This window comes from Mytilus galloprovincialis, chromosome 9 (genome assembly GCF_965363235.1).
Source record: "Mytilus galloprovincialis chromosome 9, xbMytGall1.hap1.1, whole genome shotgun sequence".
NCBI lineage: Eukaryota > Metazoa > Mollusca > Bivalvia > Mytilida > Mytilidae > Mytilus > Mytilus galloprovincialis.
This window is the reverse complement of record NC_134846.1, coordinates 39,222,315-39,241,449: the sequence shown is the minus strand read 5'-3', so window position 1 is coordinate 39,241,449 and position 19,135 is coordinate 39,222,315. Positions and strand designations below refer to the sequence as shown.

Below are 19,135 nucleotides of genomic sequence, written 5' to 3'. Positions count from 1 at the left end.
ACAGAAAGTATGGAGTTTAAAATGGAATAATCAATCCAGTCAAATTCACAGCTCAATCGCTTTTGCTTTTTCACACAAACACACTACATATGCTTAATTTGTGTACATTCTGTTACGATAGATATAAGAAGTTGTGGTACAAATGTATGATACAACTCTTCATCCAAGTCATGTTGACGTTGGACATCGATGAGTTATGCCAATTTGAGTATACTGTCTTTAATAATATAAAGACAAATGCTTAAACGATGGTGAGACACAAATTTTTGATTTCAATAGCAAGTAGGAAACAGAAACAGAAAAAAATTATAAAAATGCTCCCACTTTCATTTTTCCGAGAAATAAACTCAATTTTAGACCGGCAGGCTTTAATATCAGTTCTATTGTTTTCTTCAGAAAGTAGAAATAACGGTCGTATTTAAGGACTGGCTTTCCGACCCGGTTCCTGTTATATAAACGTTTCTCATGTCGGTAGTAGTTCAATATGCATAGAAATACTAATTATGTGATAGAATATTTTTAAATGAATATGTTATGTTTGTATCTGTAAATTAGGTAAACGACCTTAACAGTCTCACGTCGATCTGATTGTAGTAAAAGCATGAAATTTAAAGTAGTAGTAGTATATCTCATGGAAAACATTTTCAGATATGGACCCAGTATAAAAGTCGAAATTGGCGGGAGAGGCAGCCATTTTTAAAATGGCGGACGTTTAATTTCAAAAAATTCCAAAAATATTTCATGAATATTTTATCAGGAAAGACATTGACATGGAACCTGATAAAAACAGTGAAAGAGCTAATACCAATCGTATTGTCGAACAAAATTTATGAAAATGTTACCCATATGGAATGGCGGTCATTTTGAAAAATCCTGAAATTTTATAGATAAATAGGTATAGCTCCAAAGTCATATTTCGATGGGAATAAATATACAATGTATGTACATTGTTGGAAAATATTTGTATGAGCTTCAAAACAGGACGACACAGGAGGCCCGTGGAGTGTTTATCCTGTTTTGTAGCGAGTACAAATGAATTTTATATTGTATGCCAATGTACATGTATTGTTTTTATCCTGAAATTTACATCCAACACTTGAAACTTAAGTTGTTTAAATCTAAATAATTGTCGCAAAAGGCAATATCAATATTACCGTTTACTCAACCTGGAAGTGGGATAACAGGGGACTTTTTTTTACAAGCACGATAAAGCAAACATTTATTAGTGTACCTGTTATTTGTAAAATAGTTGGCCGATTGGAGGTTAAATCATTTTGTTAATATTGTTTATCTGAAACATCGTTAAAAACACCTTGATCGCAGACATAATTCGCATCATATAATACAAGTCATGTCATAAGAAAATCACCTTCCTAAATGTTATCAATTGCTGTTAAAAATATCACACAATAAATGAGTTCTACATGTTTTGTCAAACCACACAATAGCTGTCTCTGTCTATCATATTCTAACACAGTGTCCCCCACATCTACAACTAAATACTGCCTTTACACATTTGCCTCAGTAATTGTTGCAGAAAGGTTCCCATATAATCCAGTTGTTTACCAACACATGGTATATTAATCACACATGACAAGGACTATCATCTGAGGACTTCAGATATTGATATTTTTGGGGTCATATTGAATGATGGCCCTTTTGAAAACATGAATTTCCAATATATCATTATTCACTATTTTCATAATTCCCTGTATGCATTATATGTATTCTTTGCTTATTTATATTGGATGTTCACCAAGTGGTCAGATGAGGCATGTTCATGTTTACTTATACCTAAATATGTTTTACAACAGAAATTACGTGTAAATGATAAAATTTATGACTAAACTTTGTCAAAAAGGATCAAAATTATAGATTTCGAAAACAACAGAGCTAGATATTGAAACCTTTATCAAATAAGAGCTAAATAACTTTTAGCTTATGGACAAATAAAATGAATAGAACGTGTGAAACGGCAAGAGAGGACATGAGAGGATTTGCAAAGCCAAGCAGATACAAAACAAAATGACTTAGACATTTGAGCTGGTAATCACTGATTATCAGTCCTTGTTTTGATACAAGCATACAAATGTGTGACGCATTGAATTGGGTTGAAACAGTTGAGGGTATGGAACTGTAGAAACAATCCACAATCACAAGGCAAAATGGCACAAATCCTGTCGAAAAAAAAGTTCAAATCTCAAAATATTTCATTAGTAAAAGCGAAAACATTCTTCTGAAGTTGAAGATAAGTTGTCGATTGAAAGAAAAAAGTAAACAACCAGTCACACATTCCCCATTTCCATTCTCAATTTTACAGTAAAGTGGTACTGGATCAACAAGAACAATGACTGCAGTGTCTTCTTTCTTAGATCAGGTATCTGAAGATCTCCAGGATGCATCGTCCTTTATAATCGACAGAAATAGTGCATGACTGTGCACTTGAACTCTTAGTCAAACTAAGTGCTGGAGATGTAACATTACAGGAGCCCAAGTCTGCTGTCTAAAAATGTTTGATAAAACTTGACAACATGTCAAATAGGTAGACTAAAAGACACAGTAAGAAAGCCAGGAGTTCTTTCCCATGGAATTGTACTTTCCGATATAGTAGAATACATCAATGACACACGGTCTGGGCTTGTCGATCACTCTTAATTTTACAGTGCACGTCTTGAACTTCTTTGAGTTGTCATGGTAAGAAGAACTGTACAACGTATCTAAATAATTGGAATGTAGCTGCCATAGAAGATCTGCAAGCTTACAAACGAGATAGATAAGTTCTCTTGATTTTCAACGAAGGTGTTTGTGAAGCTCTGAAACAGGTCACATCTTTAAAGCGAGAACATGAAGGCATCATCATAGCCAAAGCAAGCAACAAAGTTTGAAGAGATATGCTTGATACTAAAAATAGCTGTTCATGGACATTCAATAACAGCTGTCAACAGGAATCAGTTCATCTTAAATTTAAGTTGCTTAGTATGAATGATACTAGGATGGCCAAACATAGAGACACAGTGCAGTAATATCGTTGAAGCGCAGCACTTACATTTCTCAGCTATAATAGTTCAGTTTATTTTCGATTTATGAGTTTGACTGTCCCTCTAGTATCTTTCGTCCCTCTTTTTCAATTGTGCAACTCGTCGTCGAAAAGATACAACTGTAACTTATCACTCCTCTATTAGAGAGACATGTGTCTCTGTGTTTGTGGAAATGATTCATCTTGAAAGTCTTCTTTAAGTTCCCCTGTAAAGCTTTTTATAGTAGCAAGCTAATCTCTCCAAACTATTATATTTATTTTGGCTAAGATAAGGCCTTCATCGTCACAACTAGGAGACATAGCCTGTATCTTACTTGTATGCTTGCAGTTAGTATCAAAGCGTTGTATTAAGCATTGTACAATTTATCGATATCAGCAAGCTCAAAGATGGGAACAGTATATGTGAGCTGTCAATATATTTTATCAATTTGGCCCCATTCCATGGATAGCAGATTCCTGACTTTCTTTCTGAGCCTTTGAATTCTGTTTTATTGCCTTGTTGTGCAATATTAGCAAATATTTAGCATGACATCTGTTCCTGTGATATTAAATCTCCTGCACAGAGTCTAGCTAAGAGAACAATGGGTTGTTGTTCAAGTGGAAAGTCACATACTGTCTTTTTTGACAGGATTATTACCTTTTGCTTTGTGATTCTGGAGTGTTTTTGGCCCTCGTTCAACTGTTCCAAGTTAAATGATGAGAGGAACTAATAATTCAATATGCAGCATCTTTGTATGCTTACAACAAAGAACTGATTACCAGGTCAAATGTCTATGTCTGTTCTGTTTGTATCTGCTTGGCATTGTAAATCCTCACGTGTCCTCGCTTGACGTCTCGCAATTCTTTCCGGGCCATTTATTCATTGGGGTTTTCAGCTCCAGAGATTTCAATACCAACATTGTTTTCCTTTTCGACATAGAGTGGTCACAAATTATAGTGTTTATACTTTTTTTTCGAAAAAAGCTTCTTAGGGAAATCTGTGAGTAAAAGGAATTATTTATCCTGTCAACATATACATGTCTTATTTTACCACTTGATGAATATCCTATATAATTGGCAGTAGTCATGTAACAATTATGTGCATAAAACATGAGTTTAAATGCAAATAGCAAACTAATAAGAATAGCAAATAATATTGAAAATTCATGTTTTCAAAATGGTCACCATTCAAGATGGACACCATCAGACGATTTTCTTTGTCATTAGTGATGAATATATCAAAGGTTATCAAAATTAGTAACGTCATTTATTTTTCATGTTTTTTTTCCAAAGCGGCCATTTTGTTTTTCTGAATTGGGTCTATAGCTTTAAATGTTTGTTATGACCTCAACTAAAACCCTGCATAGTTTGATGCTTTTACCACAATCTGAACAATTGTTTCACAAATCGACTGGACTAGTTATTCATAAAGTCACTTTGCTACACAATTTAAGACTGTCATTGTAAAACACTGTAAACTTTCTATCACATGTCTATATATAGGTATACCAAATCATGGTATGGATCTTATTATGTTATATGTCAAATTTTGATAAGAAGATTACACACACTGAATTAAACAAATGAGGTCAAGGTCATGTGAACGTTATAGTAAAGACAAGCACATGTCCAAACAATACAATACATAATTTAGTTACCCTATTGCTTAAAGTTTCTGATAATTGGAACTTATCAGTGACCATTGAATTATAAACATGTGGTCATGATCCTGTCAATCATGTCAATACATATAAGGAGATGTATTACGAGTGACAATGAGACAACTCTCTATCCAATTCAAAAATTTCAGAGGTAAAATGTAAGTGAACTAACATTTGATTTTTATTTCTGGAAAAAAAAGAAAAGTGCGGGTAAAATAAATTCAAAATAAACAGGCTTGATCCTTTTTATTTGTTTCAAAATTGCAGAATGTGCCATTTCACTATGCTGCATTAAAACATTAATAAGGATCGTGCGTTTGCTCAAAATATATGAATTCAATGTCTATACAGAATGAATTTCCTGTTTCATTAGTGTATGAAATGTAATAAAAAAGGAAAAGGCATTTTTATTTTGAATTTTCTTGCTTTTAGGTGTTTATTTGTCTCTAAAAGTATTTATCAGGAATAAACACATCGTGCTACTATATGATCCCATTGCAGCCTACCGTCCAAAACTGGTGACATAAGTTGATATTTTTCAAGATTTGCTGCTTATTTGAACATGTATTACACGAACACGTTTTTATTTATTGGATCAATCGTACATTGGTGAGTTTTTTATCTTGTGATTAGATTTTATTTTTTTTCTGTCTTTTTTATTAAAATATAAACATCGGTACCAAAATTTTTTTTTACCTTCAGCCTAGTCCAGAATACTATTCATGTCATGTATTGAAAACATACATTTACGAACAGACCATTTAGCTTCAAATGGGGTTTTTTTTAGTAAGGAAATTATTAAGTGTTTCAACGCGTTAACACATTTTATTTTCGAATTTAGCACTTTTATATACGGTATTTTGAAAATCACGGATGGAAACAGTATTTTATCATTTCTGTAAGTTAACACACAAACATTATTTCAGTCTCTTATGACAGGATGATTGGTACAATTCAGAACATCAAATGACGCAAAGAAACAGAATTTAGAAAGTATGTATTTCAAAACCAAAATAAATACAAACTCATTTTGATATTTCAGCAATGCCAAGCTATAGTTATCGACAAAAAACTGTCAGACTGAGTGTAACTGTGTATAACAGTAATAGTCTGCCAGTTCTACAAAAGATCTATTTAGGGGTGATGATTTCTTGGGAGCACTTTTTTATATTTGCCAGACATCAACATGTACTTCCTATGAATCTTTACTGTGAACTCTGAATGAGCTATGCTGTGCGTCCCATATATAGCGTGTTGTTGTGTTGCAATTGTTGCCCTTGGACAGATTAATGTTTGAATCGACTGGAGGCATTGGTACTGTTCGTTTATCTAAGTGAATGGAATAAATTATGAAATCGGACATTTACATTTTATTTAACTCCTTTTCGAATAAAATATACCTTTACAACCATTGATGTCTGAAATAGCATTTTTCCCTGCTGTACTGCCACAACCCGGACAAGGCTGACAGTAAGTTTTGTTTACCCAGAAACGATCTTCTGGACATGGCATGCAGGTAGGTAAACCATCAACAGAAATAAATCCGGCTGGACACACAGCTGAAGAAAAATGAACTCTATTATCACCTATCAAAATTGTAGAGCTTGGTTTTTATGATATCAAACTTTTAGATATCAAAGCAAAATCAAAGTTTAAATTTTAAAAATTTTCTCATAACAATCTTTTAAATTATTACGTGATACTTTGATAATTAACTGGAAGTAGCTTTAAACTTGTCACAAGTTAAGTAAACTAGCATTGCATATTTAGCAGTGGGTAATATCAGCCCCTGAAGCTTGTGTTAAATTCTTAGGCAATAACAATTAATAATTTAGTTGACATTTGTTTGAAAACTAACAACATTACTTATACTTAAGCTGACTTTACAGTGAAAAGAGTCAATATATACGAGATCCTCTCACTTTGTTGCATGTCCTATGGTCACGCAGATTATTCTAATCTATTTTTCTTGCTGAGAATACTGGAGATAAACATAGTACATACTATAAGTTCTTCTTTAAAAAAATGTTTTTATTTTGAAAGTTTTCAGACTGATACACAGATTTGAAACTTTGAACACATGCTCATTTTGGCAGTTGAAAACAAAACAAAATGTTCATTATAAGTTGAAAGCAGTACCGATATTTTCACGTTACTTCCAAACATTGATCATAATATGTAAACATGTTGTTTTGCCATTGCCTCTAGTACGTGCTCTATCACTAATCGTTTAGCGCTTTTAACAATTTCCATAACTAGTTTCAAAGAAGTTAACGTTGTCATTAACATTTGTAATAAAGCATACAAAAATAATGAAATAAACTATTTTTGGGATGTCGAACATCACTGAAGAGACGTCGATTGTTGCAATGCAATAATTCAATACACCAAATATATTGACCTCTTTCTCATATTTTCTCATAAACAGTCATAACAATGAAACTTGATATTGACCAATGAATCATAAAAATGAGTTCCCTTTTCTAATTAATGGTTGTAAACTAGTTTAGGTAAATCTTTCCCACCTAAACATGTAGTTTTGTCCTCCGATGGAACAGAATTGTCTGAAGGGCACTCCAAACATTCATCTTGACCAAAGTTATTCTGGAACTTTCCATCTGGACATACATTACATTCATCATCATTTCCGGAATATGTTCCCGGAGGACATGGAACTGCAAAATAAACCGAAAACCAATAAGAACAATTATCTATTTTTATATAACAATGTATAATATTTAAATTTTATAACAGACATGGTTATGACAGAAGATTAGACTTCAAAATAATAACATAATTTCTAAATTTCTATCACTGTAAGATTCAATTTCCAAGCTGCCTGAAATGTAATTTTAGTCAATATAAATGATTGCAATTATTTAAATATAATATGTAAGAAGATAGAAATATTACTATTTTTTATCATAAAAACCAAATTGAATTAAGGTTTACAGCAAGGAACACATGTCTTGGATAGTTGTTTAGTATCAATACTTTAATATTAATTTCAAATATTACTGAACTTTTAAGCTTTCAAATGGATAGACAATTCAGAAAGGTGTTTAATCCTTGGCGCATAAACCAAATAATGATCAGAAATTCTTACTGCATTTTTGACTACTGTCAATTGTTGTCATTTTCTTGATTCCATTATCACATTGATTTCCACTGGTTATCATCTTATTTGAATAATCTGACGTTAGTCTGACAATAGTTGCTGTGCTGCCATAGTTACACTGTACAATGCCAGTATAATCCAAGAAATCATCCTTGTCAAGCGAGTTCTCTAGTAGAAGTGTACAAGTGTATTTGTCTGAAATTTTGCTTAAACCAGTTGAAAGCAGTTTAATTGTAAAACTTGTTCTATACTGCAAAACAATAAAAATAATAATAACACCCATAAATAAGGTTTGTATAAATACAAAGCGCTACATGTAACTTAAAATGATATTCCTCATCACTAGTGAAATATCTGTTCTCAGCAAATGATTGGTTAAAATTAATTTGGATAATTAATTTTCTTCTGAATTTTATATTTGAATTACCATGTCTGATGACGTCACATATATAGAACAAAACTTTCTGCAAATCGGTCGATAAATATTATAAGAGATGCCACCCCTATAACTCGTATGATATGATACTTCTTCACTCTCGACAGTTTACTTTTGATTATTTAAAACGATCGACAAGTCTCGCGCTTTAGATATCAACACTTAAAAGTCTTAAGTGGAGAAATATCATAACACACTCGTTCCAGTGATGAAATCTATATGTAAAAACAACAAATGGAAGTTTTAGACGAAACGCGCGTCTGGCGTACTAAATTATAATCCTGGTACCTTTGATAACTATTTACACCACTGGGTCGATGCCACTGCTGGTGGACGTTTCGACCCCGAGGGTATCACCAGCCCAGTGGTGTTGACATGAATATCAATAATGTGGTCATTTTTTTTTTAAATTTCCTGTTAACAAAAGTTTAAATTTTTCGAAAAACTAAAAGTTTAAATTTTTCGAAAAACTAAGGATTTTCTTATTCCAGGCATAGATTTCCTTAGCCGTATTTGGCACAGCTTTTGGGAATTTTGGATCCTCAATGCTCTTCAACTTTGTAATTGTTTGGCTTTATAAATATTTTGATATGAGCGTCACTGATGAGTCTTATGTAGATGAAACGCGCGTCTGGCGTACTAAATTATAATCCTGGTACCTTTGATAACTATTTAACGACCTAGACTGGCTGTACAGCCCTTGCACGGTCGGTGCTATAAAGGGTTGATAAATCAAAGGTTCTGTTAGAACCAATTTCAAAAAAAGACCACCATCAAACATTTACAAACATCGTAGAAGGAGTGAAGTAATTTATCAAACTATGTGACCCACGGCGTGAATGCACGGTGGATGTGAAAATTGCTTACTAGCTTCAGACCAATGTTCCGCATTCAATTTCATAGAAGCAAAGAAAACTTTGACTAAAGATTTCTATCTAAGGTATTTCGGTCGAACAGCCGGACTTGATATTGTTATTTAAAAAAAAAGATTTTAAAGTGTTCTCTGTTTTATATATACATGTATCTGCTTTAATTATTTTTGTAAAATTATTTCATATCATTCTATGCTACCCTATTGTTATTGGATTCCCTCAGTCGAACTTTAAGACGAAGTATTACGTTATGAGCCTATGTCATTGATGTTTTAAGGAAAACAGTGAAAACACAGATTATCAATGGTCTTAAAACTGTAGCATGTTTTCTGGCGACATCTTAACACCATTACAGATCAATCTAAGAAAATGTGTTTGTAAACACTAATACTAATCCTTAAATTGATTAAAAGAGCCCGCTGATTTTTTATGAAATCAAATCACGCAGTTTTTGTCGATGAACGAAAAGAAAAGAAAAGCAATACAGTCAGATCTGTTGTACAGATGTACATTTCGTACTTCTACAGTGCTTTGAAAGATGTCATGAAAAGTAAGATAATAATATTCAGGTGTGATAGAAAGACATCTAAATTGGTCCAAGTATTTGAATCAAAAAGAACTGTCTCATATTCTTTTGAGTGTGAACAATGCATGCCTTCTACCAAATTAAATTCGAAAGGGCCTCCTTTGCTCAACTAGGACTGTATCTTCATAAATGGTACATTTTCAGTAAAAGTATTCATTGAATTATAAATAACTCTATACAGAGGTGACTTTCATAGCATGTTAACATATTTGTGATCTTATCCTGCAAATAATTAACTCTAAACTGTTATAGTGTTCAAGATAAAAGACACAAAATGCAGAAAAATATAAACAAGTGAAACTGTGAGCTACTGCTCACTGATGATACCCCCGCCGCAAGTGGATAATATTAATAGTGTAAAAATATGCAAGTGTTCGGTAAACAGGAAGTTGTCGAGTGATGAATCTGAAAACGCATCACACGGTATAGCTGACTTATATAAATCCTGAAACCAAATTTCAGAAATCCTTGTATTGTAGTTCCTGAGAAAAATGTGACGAAAATTTTCAACTTGGCTATCATGTGTAAAATCATACAAGTGTTCGGTAAACAGGAAGTTGTCAAGTGATCAATCTGAAAACGCATCACACGGTATAGCTGACTTAGATAAACCCTGAAACCAAATTTCAGAAATCCTTGTATTGTAGTTCCTGAGAAAAATGCGACGAAAAATATTCATGGGACGGACGGACTGATTGACGGACTGACGGACTGACGGACTGACAGAAGGACAGACAGAGGTAAAACAGTATACCCCCCTTTTTTAAAGCGGGGGTATAAAAATGCTCATTTAAATATAAAAAAGAAGATGTGATATGATTTCCAATGAGACAATTGTCCACAAGAGACCAAAATGACACAGACACTAACAACTATAGGTCACCATACGCCCTTCCACAATGAGTAATGCCCATACCGCATAGTCAGCTATAAAAGGCCCAGAAATGACAATGTAAAACAAACAAAAAAAAAGTCATCAACTCGAGTAACGATATTAAGGAAGATTTCGGACATTATGGCTTGATAGAAGATATTGTCTTGCTGATCATTTGTGTTATTCAAAGTTTTAATTTGTTGCAGGTTGTAAAAAAAATTGATATTGAAGGGTTAGATCACAAAAAGGAGTTTCGGTTACATTGATTTGTATATACATTTTGTTTGGCTTATCATGTTGCTTTAAAAAGTCTCAATCCATAATATATGATTTTTAAGATATAATGCAAAAACAGAAAGAAATGGATAAAACCGTCATTAAAAGACAATAACTCTAATTAGGAGTTGTCTGACGATTCTTGTCATGTTTATATATATGTAGAAGTCGTTTCATAATTTTGACATCAATGACAATAGCTAATAATTAGGAACATTGTTTACCCTATTCTATTCATACCGTTCTATTTTTAACCATTTCAGTCATCTCGATTGATAACTGGGGTCATCGTACACATTTTACCCAAAAACGATTTTGGCAAGGTCATGATTTGGTTAAATATGGCCCAATTGTTTTAAAGGAGAAGATTTCTGTAAATGCTAACGGACGAAGACGACATAAGACAGACGGTGGATGACGAACGCCACATGTTGAGAGACGACGGACACCATTTGGGAAAAAAAACTCACTTGGTATGTTGGCCAAATGAGTATACTTTAGGCTTTAAAGAGCCTGTGTCGACACATACAACTGTTTTGTTAAAATCATTAACAAGTCAGACATCATTTTTGAGAGTTAACTGACAATTACAGTTTATTATAGTTTAAAGACAATAGGCAAACAGAATTATTATAATTATCTTTAAAAGGGAAATAACCCTAATTAGGAGTCAACTGAAGATTTCGAACATGATGGCTTATTTTTAGATCTTACATTGCTGATGAATTATTGCTTTTTTGGTTTCCATGTAGCTATTATTACAGTTATTTTAGTTTTCTACATAAAAGGAAAAAATAAAAATTTGGAAAAAAATCTCACTTAAGGTGGTACCAAACACCTTGATTAAAATTAATGTGCCTCGTTTGATTTAAATAAAATTTTGACAAAATATTTACTTTGACCCTTTGAAAAACAAAGTTGGATATATAGCAGTTTGACATATACTAATTTTGTTTTAATATCGAAATATGATTTGGAACAATTTTATAATTATTTGCATTGAAAGGTTAATGTGTTCTCATGCACACACTATTTGAACAAATTGAAAACAGACCAATCGAATACAATCTACAAAAAAATGGTCAGTACCTTTATGTGTTATCTATAATCTGCTATATATATATATATATATATGCACTAGTATTTGCAAACATTCCTTTTTATAAAATACTTTTTTCAATTACACAGATTTTATATAAAGATGAACCTTAGTATTTAACGTTTTTGCGATCAACGAATTGATCATCTAGAATAATTCTTGAGAGAACCCTATTTCTTTTAAACGGAAAAATAACAAACTGGCTATAGGTGTATTTTAATTGCAGCTTTGTGAAAGACCTCTTTTTAGTGAAAATAAGTCTTCAATTTAAACAACAACTTATCTTAATAAATGTTTACTTTTCTCACTTATTCAGGTTCAAATCAATGATCTTGTAATACAACTGTCTGTGACTTGTCATCATGGTCATAGTATTTGTTTTGATAGATTTTATTTATCAATAATATACATGATATAGAAAAAGAGTTTGTTAAACTATGTTCATAATTTAAGAGGCAATGATATATTATATTACGAACGTTACATGTAATTAAAAATCTTACATCAAATCCTGTAGTAGTAGTCTGAGTTTTTGTAATTACTACTGGACCAGCAGATACAAACGCATTATTACATGTGTTGAAAATCTCATTCATTAAAGATGCATTGTTTGTTCGGATTTTATCCTCATGACCTGCTTTACAGTCTTTAGCAAAATGTCCATAAGAATTATAGACCACTTGTAGCTCTATGATGTAGGATGGTTCATCATACTCTGAAATAAATATGTTATGTCAAATACTGGTATAATTCATACAAACGATATATTCACTTCTTTTCTATTCAAGTTTATATCAATTTCATCTTATAATTTCTAGTGACTCATATCCTGATCATAACCGTCATAAACGTATATACCAATAGCTTGTATTTTACTAAATGAAGTTAAGGCAGAACATAGATAGACTATTATATATATTGAATACAGAAAGTGGTTAAATAGGAGGAACTACAAAACTGTCGTGTCAGCCAGAGCTTTGGCACCAGGAATTAATTCAGGACATGTTTTCTATAAATAAATGTTTGTTAAAATCAAAACACTATATATTTTATTATCTCTCATACAGATGTATCAAAGGATGTGAATTCTTTACCACAAAATAAGTCTTAACCACAAATTTGAAAAGAGAAAAGTGAATTAATATTATAACTATTGGTCCTATTTCTGTGAAATTCGAAAACAAAAAGATGCTTCTCAAAATTAGTGATTTTTAACAAAAATACGATATTACCAAACAAAACTTTACATGTTATAGAAATATTAAGAATCAATTCTCCTACCAAGTCAGGAATATGGCAGTGGTTATCCATTGGTTTGATAAGTTTGAGCCTTTGATTTTGCCATTTGATAAGGGACTTTCCATTTTCAATTTCCAAGGTATTTTTGTTATATTACTCTTTCCCACTTGAATAGTTATCAATTGTTTCTGAAAATCTAGTACAAAACATGTTCTAAAATTACCGGTTATTTCATATTAATTTCCAAATTGTAATTTAAGGGGTCTATACAAAAGTTAACATTTGTTCAAAATGCACTTAAATGATTTATCATCAATATCTTAAAGAGGAAACTATGCACTTTTATGCTATCTTTACATCTTTTCGTCATTAATAAAAGACTATATCTCTATTTTTTTAGCCATTTTCACATTTCTTGAGCAGTGTGAGAAAATATTATTCCTCACTAGTGAAATATCTGTGCTTGGCAAATGATAAGTCGGAATTTGATTATGACGTAGAAATTTTTTGCTTTTCTCGAAGTTTCCTATTGTGACGTCATGAAAAACTTGCATAAAAACAATTTTCATTACAAATACAAAGTAAGGTTATTCATTTCAAAATCATAAAGAAAGATATTCTATTTGTGTTGATGTTTTCATAACATATTGTTATGGTAACTCAAATAAGAAAAGGACATATTTACAAGATTTCTAAATATTGTATTTAGATAAATGTTTGCAGTTTTTCATTCAACATTGTTAAAGGTAAGCAACATAAATATAACTGAACATGTAACGCATCTAGATCAAGATTTGAATTCGAAACTGAAGTAAACAATGTGTCTTAACAGATGAAGTAACATAAACTTACAAATATTTCCGGGTATGACACTATTTCATACTCACAGTTTTACCTTTCCAGTTCAGTGAACCGTGACATTTCACTCAAACCTTAAACCACAGGTTTAACCTACCAGACTTCCATATTCTGTGAGCTTTCAAATAAGGTTCCTACACTATTTTTGCATACATATTAAAATAGTTGACTTAATGTTGAAATTGTGTACTAAGTTTTACGTTTAATGTGATCAGACAATTTACCGAACACTAAAACTTTAATCCAATGTATTTGTGATGCAAAAGAGACAAAACCTGTGTAATTCTAAAAACATAAGTGACATTTCAGTTTTTTCAATGATTTCTACATGAACTATATTTGAGGTAATTATCTTCTATTGTTATACTTATGCATGTATCCGGAGGTAAAGCTGGCATCCACATGTTTTGTCCTGTGCAGTCATATGTCTTTGTTGTGTTACCATCAAAGAACACGTATCCACTGTTACATGAAACTGTACAGCTGATGTTGCCCGAAGTACAGGTCACAGGTGCAGCATTTGGTACACTTACTGGGAAAGACTCTTTAAAACATGCATCGGCTGGGGAAAAAGATGCAAGATTCATATTATCGGTTTAAAGCTTTATTATACTTTTTGAATGATTTACATCATCTTCCAAGCTTGTACATGAGTCATATGTGAAAAAGTTACTCTCTTGTAAATTGATACCATGGCTTTGAAAAACAATTTTCAACTGTTATTCCATTTTACGACACATGGGATCACCACCTGACATTTTTTAAATTTAGTAAAAATGTCTTCTGTAGGTCCCAAGACTGATTTCATAAAACAGCTCTGAACTATGTGCATCTTGTGGTACAATAATATCTCAGCATTTATTGAATAATTATACATTTTATTTTAAGGATATGAAGTTATTCTCTGAATTCAACTATTTTGAACTCATAAAGGTTTTCGATATCACAAACTAGTCAAAACATTTACTAAATTTTATCATCGGTATAAAGACATCATTCGTAAATATAGCTCAACATGCAGACTTCTAATACGTTCAGGTATTTCACATCCAATTTTTTATGGTAATATTCTTTATAAAGCACAAAGGTGTCAGTATTCACCTCAGAAACTTACAAAACCTTTGAATAGACTTATTAAGAAGGGATATAATTACGATACTGTTGTCAAGTCATTAAAGATTGCATATTTCGGCGTTAATATTGAGTCACTGATAAGGTCTTTGCATCGGAACTAAACACATTTATTCTAAAAACAGTTGTTGGCATGACACGGGTTATGTTCTTCTCATATATGTTATGATGGTATGATACTAAACCCCTAACGGGAAGGATTGTGCCTGATGTTCATATGATGAAATCATAATCTTTCAGTCAGTTTAATTGAAGTCTGGAGCTGGCATGTCAGTTAACTGCTAGTAGTCTGTTGTTATTTATGTATTATTGTCATTTTGTTTATTTTCTTTGGTTACATCTTCTGACATCAGACTCGGATTTCTCTTGAACTGAATTTTAATGTGCGTATTGATATGCGTTTACTTTACTACATTGGTTAGAGGTATAGGGGGAGGGTTGAGATCTGACAAACATGTTTAACCCCGCCGCATTTTTGCGCCTGTCCCAAGTCAGGAGCCTCTGGCCTTTGTTAGTCTTGTATTATTTTAATTTTAGTTTCTTGTGTACAATTCGGAAATTAGTATGGCGTTCATTATCACTGGACTAGTAAATATTTGTTTAGGGGCCAGCTGAAGGACGCCTCCGGGTGCGGGAATTTCTCGCTACATTGAAGACCTGTTGGTGACCTTCTGCTGTTGTTTTTTATTTGGTCGGGTTGTTGTCTCTTTGACACATTCCCCATTTCCATTCTCAATTTTATTTTCGCTACTAACAACAAGTGTGTTCTTTTTGAAACAGTCACTGAACCTTGAAAACAAGGTCAAGGACAGTGAACATACTACAGACGGACACTTCGTATCGTAACATAAGGTATCTGCATACAAGGTATGAAGCATCAAGATCTTTTTATGCTTGTAAATAGTCAACGGCGTCTCCATCACCGCCAAATCTTTTCATATAGTAGTTTAAGCGAGGGTTTCAAAATACAAAATATTGGTTATCTTGGTGAGGTTCTGAAAGAAAATCAAGGAACTATCTCTGACACTAGAATAATAATTAATATGAATATTTAAACACTCTCTCCAAATGAAAAAAAAATCATATTCTAGATTATAAATTATTGAACTTGTCCAATGTATCTTCATACATATTTTAAGCGGATATGAGGTGAAATGAAGAACTTTTCTTTGTGACAAATTAATAAGAAAATTTTTGAAACTTTGTTGTATGAGGCACAACAACTATAAAGAATTTCCTTTTATTGGTGGTGAGAGTATCTTAAACTATGTTTTACCTTTAGTTTCTACAAAGAATGAACATTGATACTCAGTTTCCGACTTATAAGTTGCAGTGACAACTACTTTCTTCTGTTCTACCATTGATGTATAATCAAAGGTCAATAATTCTTCATGACTATATGTGAAGGTTAAATCAGAATCTGAAGGTGTAACAGACACAACATCACTAACATTGAAGATTTCTCCAGCTGCTGAGTGTATGTAAATTGTTTTATTAAGTGGGCATGTCAAATGATATCCCGTGTTACCTAAAATAACAAGAATATTCTTTATAAGTTCTTATTATGATTGGACTACTAAAAATTGTGCATCATATTTAAATTTCTTTGTCCTTTATAAATTTAAACTGACATATATGTAAAAATTCGTATGAAGATCATTATTTACCAATCATATCCAACCTTACAAAAATGGTATCATTATGTTTCTGGCATAATTGTCTAAAAGAGAAATGTACATCTTATTCATTAACTTAGTGTTAATTAGTTTATTCAAGTCAAAAGTTTTACCATCTTACTTCACAACAAAACAATAATGTATCTCAAAAAGCACAAATTAAGAAACGGAATACTTTACAAGCAAAAATCAAAGCTGCTAGCGCACTTTAGGCTTTTTCAACAGTTATCTCCTAAAATTACTGGAAATGTACATATAATAAAGTGCATAGATACAACTCCTCCAGACTTCTTTCTATCATATAAATTATAGTTACGTTAGGTATAAAATGAACTTTTTGCAAGTCAATGACAGATTTATTATCGAAAGGTTACTTTTAAGCCATTATCTTTGTCTAACGTCCTTTACTTTCTTTTCTGTTATTTAACAGGAACAAAATTCAAACTTAATTTGCAACGTCTTGTTATACATATTTATATACAAAATACCATCTGTACCCTAAAAATAAACATTAATTTCTGTTTACAAAGGCAACTTTTCTACATAAATTCCTCAACTTTAACAAAACCTAGAACAATAGCTTCAACTTATAATGATAAGAAAACTAAATGAATGATGAAATGAGCACTAATATGGATGAATCATGTACTATACTGATGGGTTCACCCAAATGATATAATACAGAATTGTAGCACATGATCACTTAAGAAAAAAACGTATTGGTCCATAAGTTTACACGGGCAATTAACTTCTGAATGAGATAGTCATTTTAACAAGTTTTGACCATAATGAGAAGCATAACATTCATGTTAATCTATTTTGTTACCTGATATGCAAACTAAACCGTGTTTGGTAATGACTTTTAACAACAATATTCAAAAGTCTGCCCTAGTACATTTTCACATTGACGATCACTGTTCCATTAACCTCGATTGAAACTTAAGTACATAAACGTTAAGGATAAATACGGTTAAATATGTGATCAGTTCTTCTTGTGTACTTTTTTGCTAGGTAAAATAGGTTTTAATTGGATTTGTAGGTATTCATGATTTAAATAGTAAAATTGAAATCCATACTTATATCAATTTTGTTAAAAATATTAACTTAAAAACTGAAAAATTCCTCAAAGTTGTCATGCTACTAAGCAACTATGATTAGGACGTTTATAAGTTTATTAACAAATAAAATAGTTTACATCTGAAAACGAAAAAATAAGTCTTATTACTTATCATTCGAGTTGTCTCTGAAAACTTTCCCTGTTGTATCAAATCTAATGTTTTATATGAATTCGAGTTCCGATGTTCCTTTTGTGTTAATTAATGAAATAAACCACAGAAACAAAAGAAATGATAGGTCAAAACTTAGGACAACGCAATTCAAAAAACTGCTGAAAGCATTTTTGAGTTATTGTCCGATAATCGTAACAACCCCCTTAAAGAATCAAACCCCATAACTCGGAAACGTAAAGTCTAAAACTTATCAAAATCGAAAAGGAGATCATGGCAATATATATAATCAATTCAAAAAAGTTTCTTGCAATTTAGTGGAAATGTTTTTGAGTAATTGTGCGAAACTAAAAAAAAAAAGTTTTTGTTATACATGTAAAACCCCCCAGACTTGAAAAAGGAATATCTAAAATTTATAAAAAAATGAATACCATGGAATACGAAAACTATCAATACATGTTCTTTGTCATATATGCCAGGGTTTCATCAATCGACACATACATTGTATCATGGTGATATTCGGGTCGATATGGTAACAACTATAATAATCCTCAAATCTATAATACATAATATTATAATCGTATCGAGCTTTGAGACTTTGTCCCCACAAATTTGAGCAAGATAAACACATTTTAATATCCTTTTGATTTTTTCTACGTTTGTATTTTAACATGTTGAGGGCATGTAAACAATCAAGGTTATCATCCTTTTATCAAAAGAGAGATATTTCATCTTATAGGTTCTGTTGACTTATGTCCCACTTAGGATGAAGAGGATATATAAGCAGCTTACTTTGTACTGTTGACTGACAGAAGCTTAAATTCAGATAAGTGCTATACTTCTTTCGAAGTGAGTAATGTGAGGAAAATTAAAATACTTTTTATAGATATATTACAACCATACTTCAATAACCAAGTTGAAATTTTTTTTAACATGAACATTTAATTTATACCACGGAGAAAGTTAAGAATTTCTTTTTAATAAAATATATTTTTATACAAAATGAAAGCACAGCTGATCTTTGGACGACAAAAATTAATCTGATGTTTTACTGTTCTGCTGTTAGT

The 19,135-nt window shown here is 31.8% G+C and overlaps 1 protein-coding gene across 1 annotated transcript in view; it reads right to left on the bottom strand.

The window, feature by feature from the left end:
- LOC143046551 (uncharacterized) overlaps positions 1 to 19,135 on the bottom strand; it is a 126,588-nt gene that overhangs the window by 81,155 nt on the left and 26,298 nt on the right. The window contains exons 17-22 of the mRNA XM_076219709.1: positions 16,443 to 16,694; positions 14,403 to 14,597; positions 12,442 to 12,653; positions 7,784 to 8,045; positions 7,203 to 7,352; positions 6,078 to 6,236 (exon numbers count right to left, since the gene is read on the bottom strand). Coding sequence (XP_076075824.1) covers positions 6,078 to 6,236; positions 7,203 to 7,352; positions 7,784 to 8,045; positions 12,442 to 12,653; positions 14,403 to 14,597; positions 16,443 to 16,694 — 1,230 coding nt within the window. The remainder of the gene's footprint in view (positions 1 to 6,077; positions 6,237 to 7,202; positions 7,353 to 7,783; positions 8,046 to 12,441; positions 12,654 to 14,402; positions 14,598 to 16,442; positions 16,695 to 19,135) is intronic.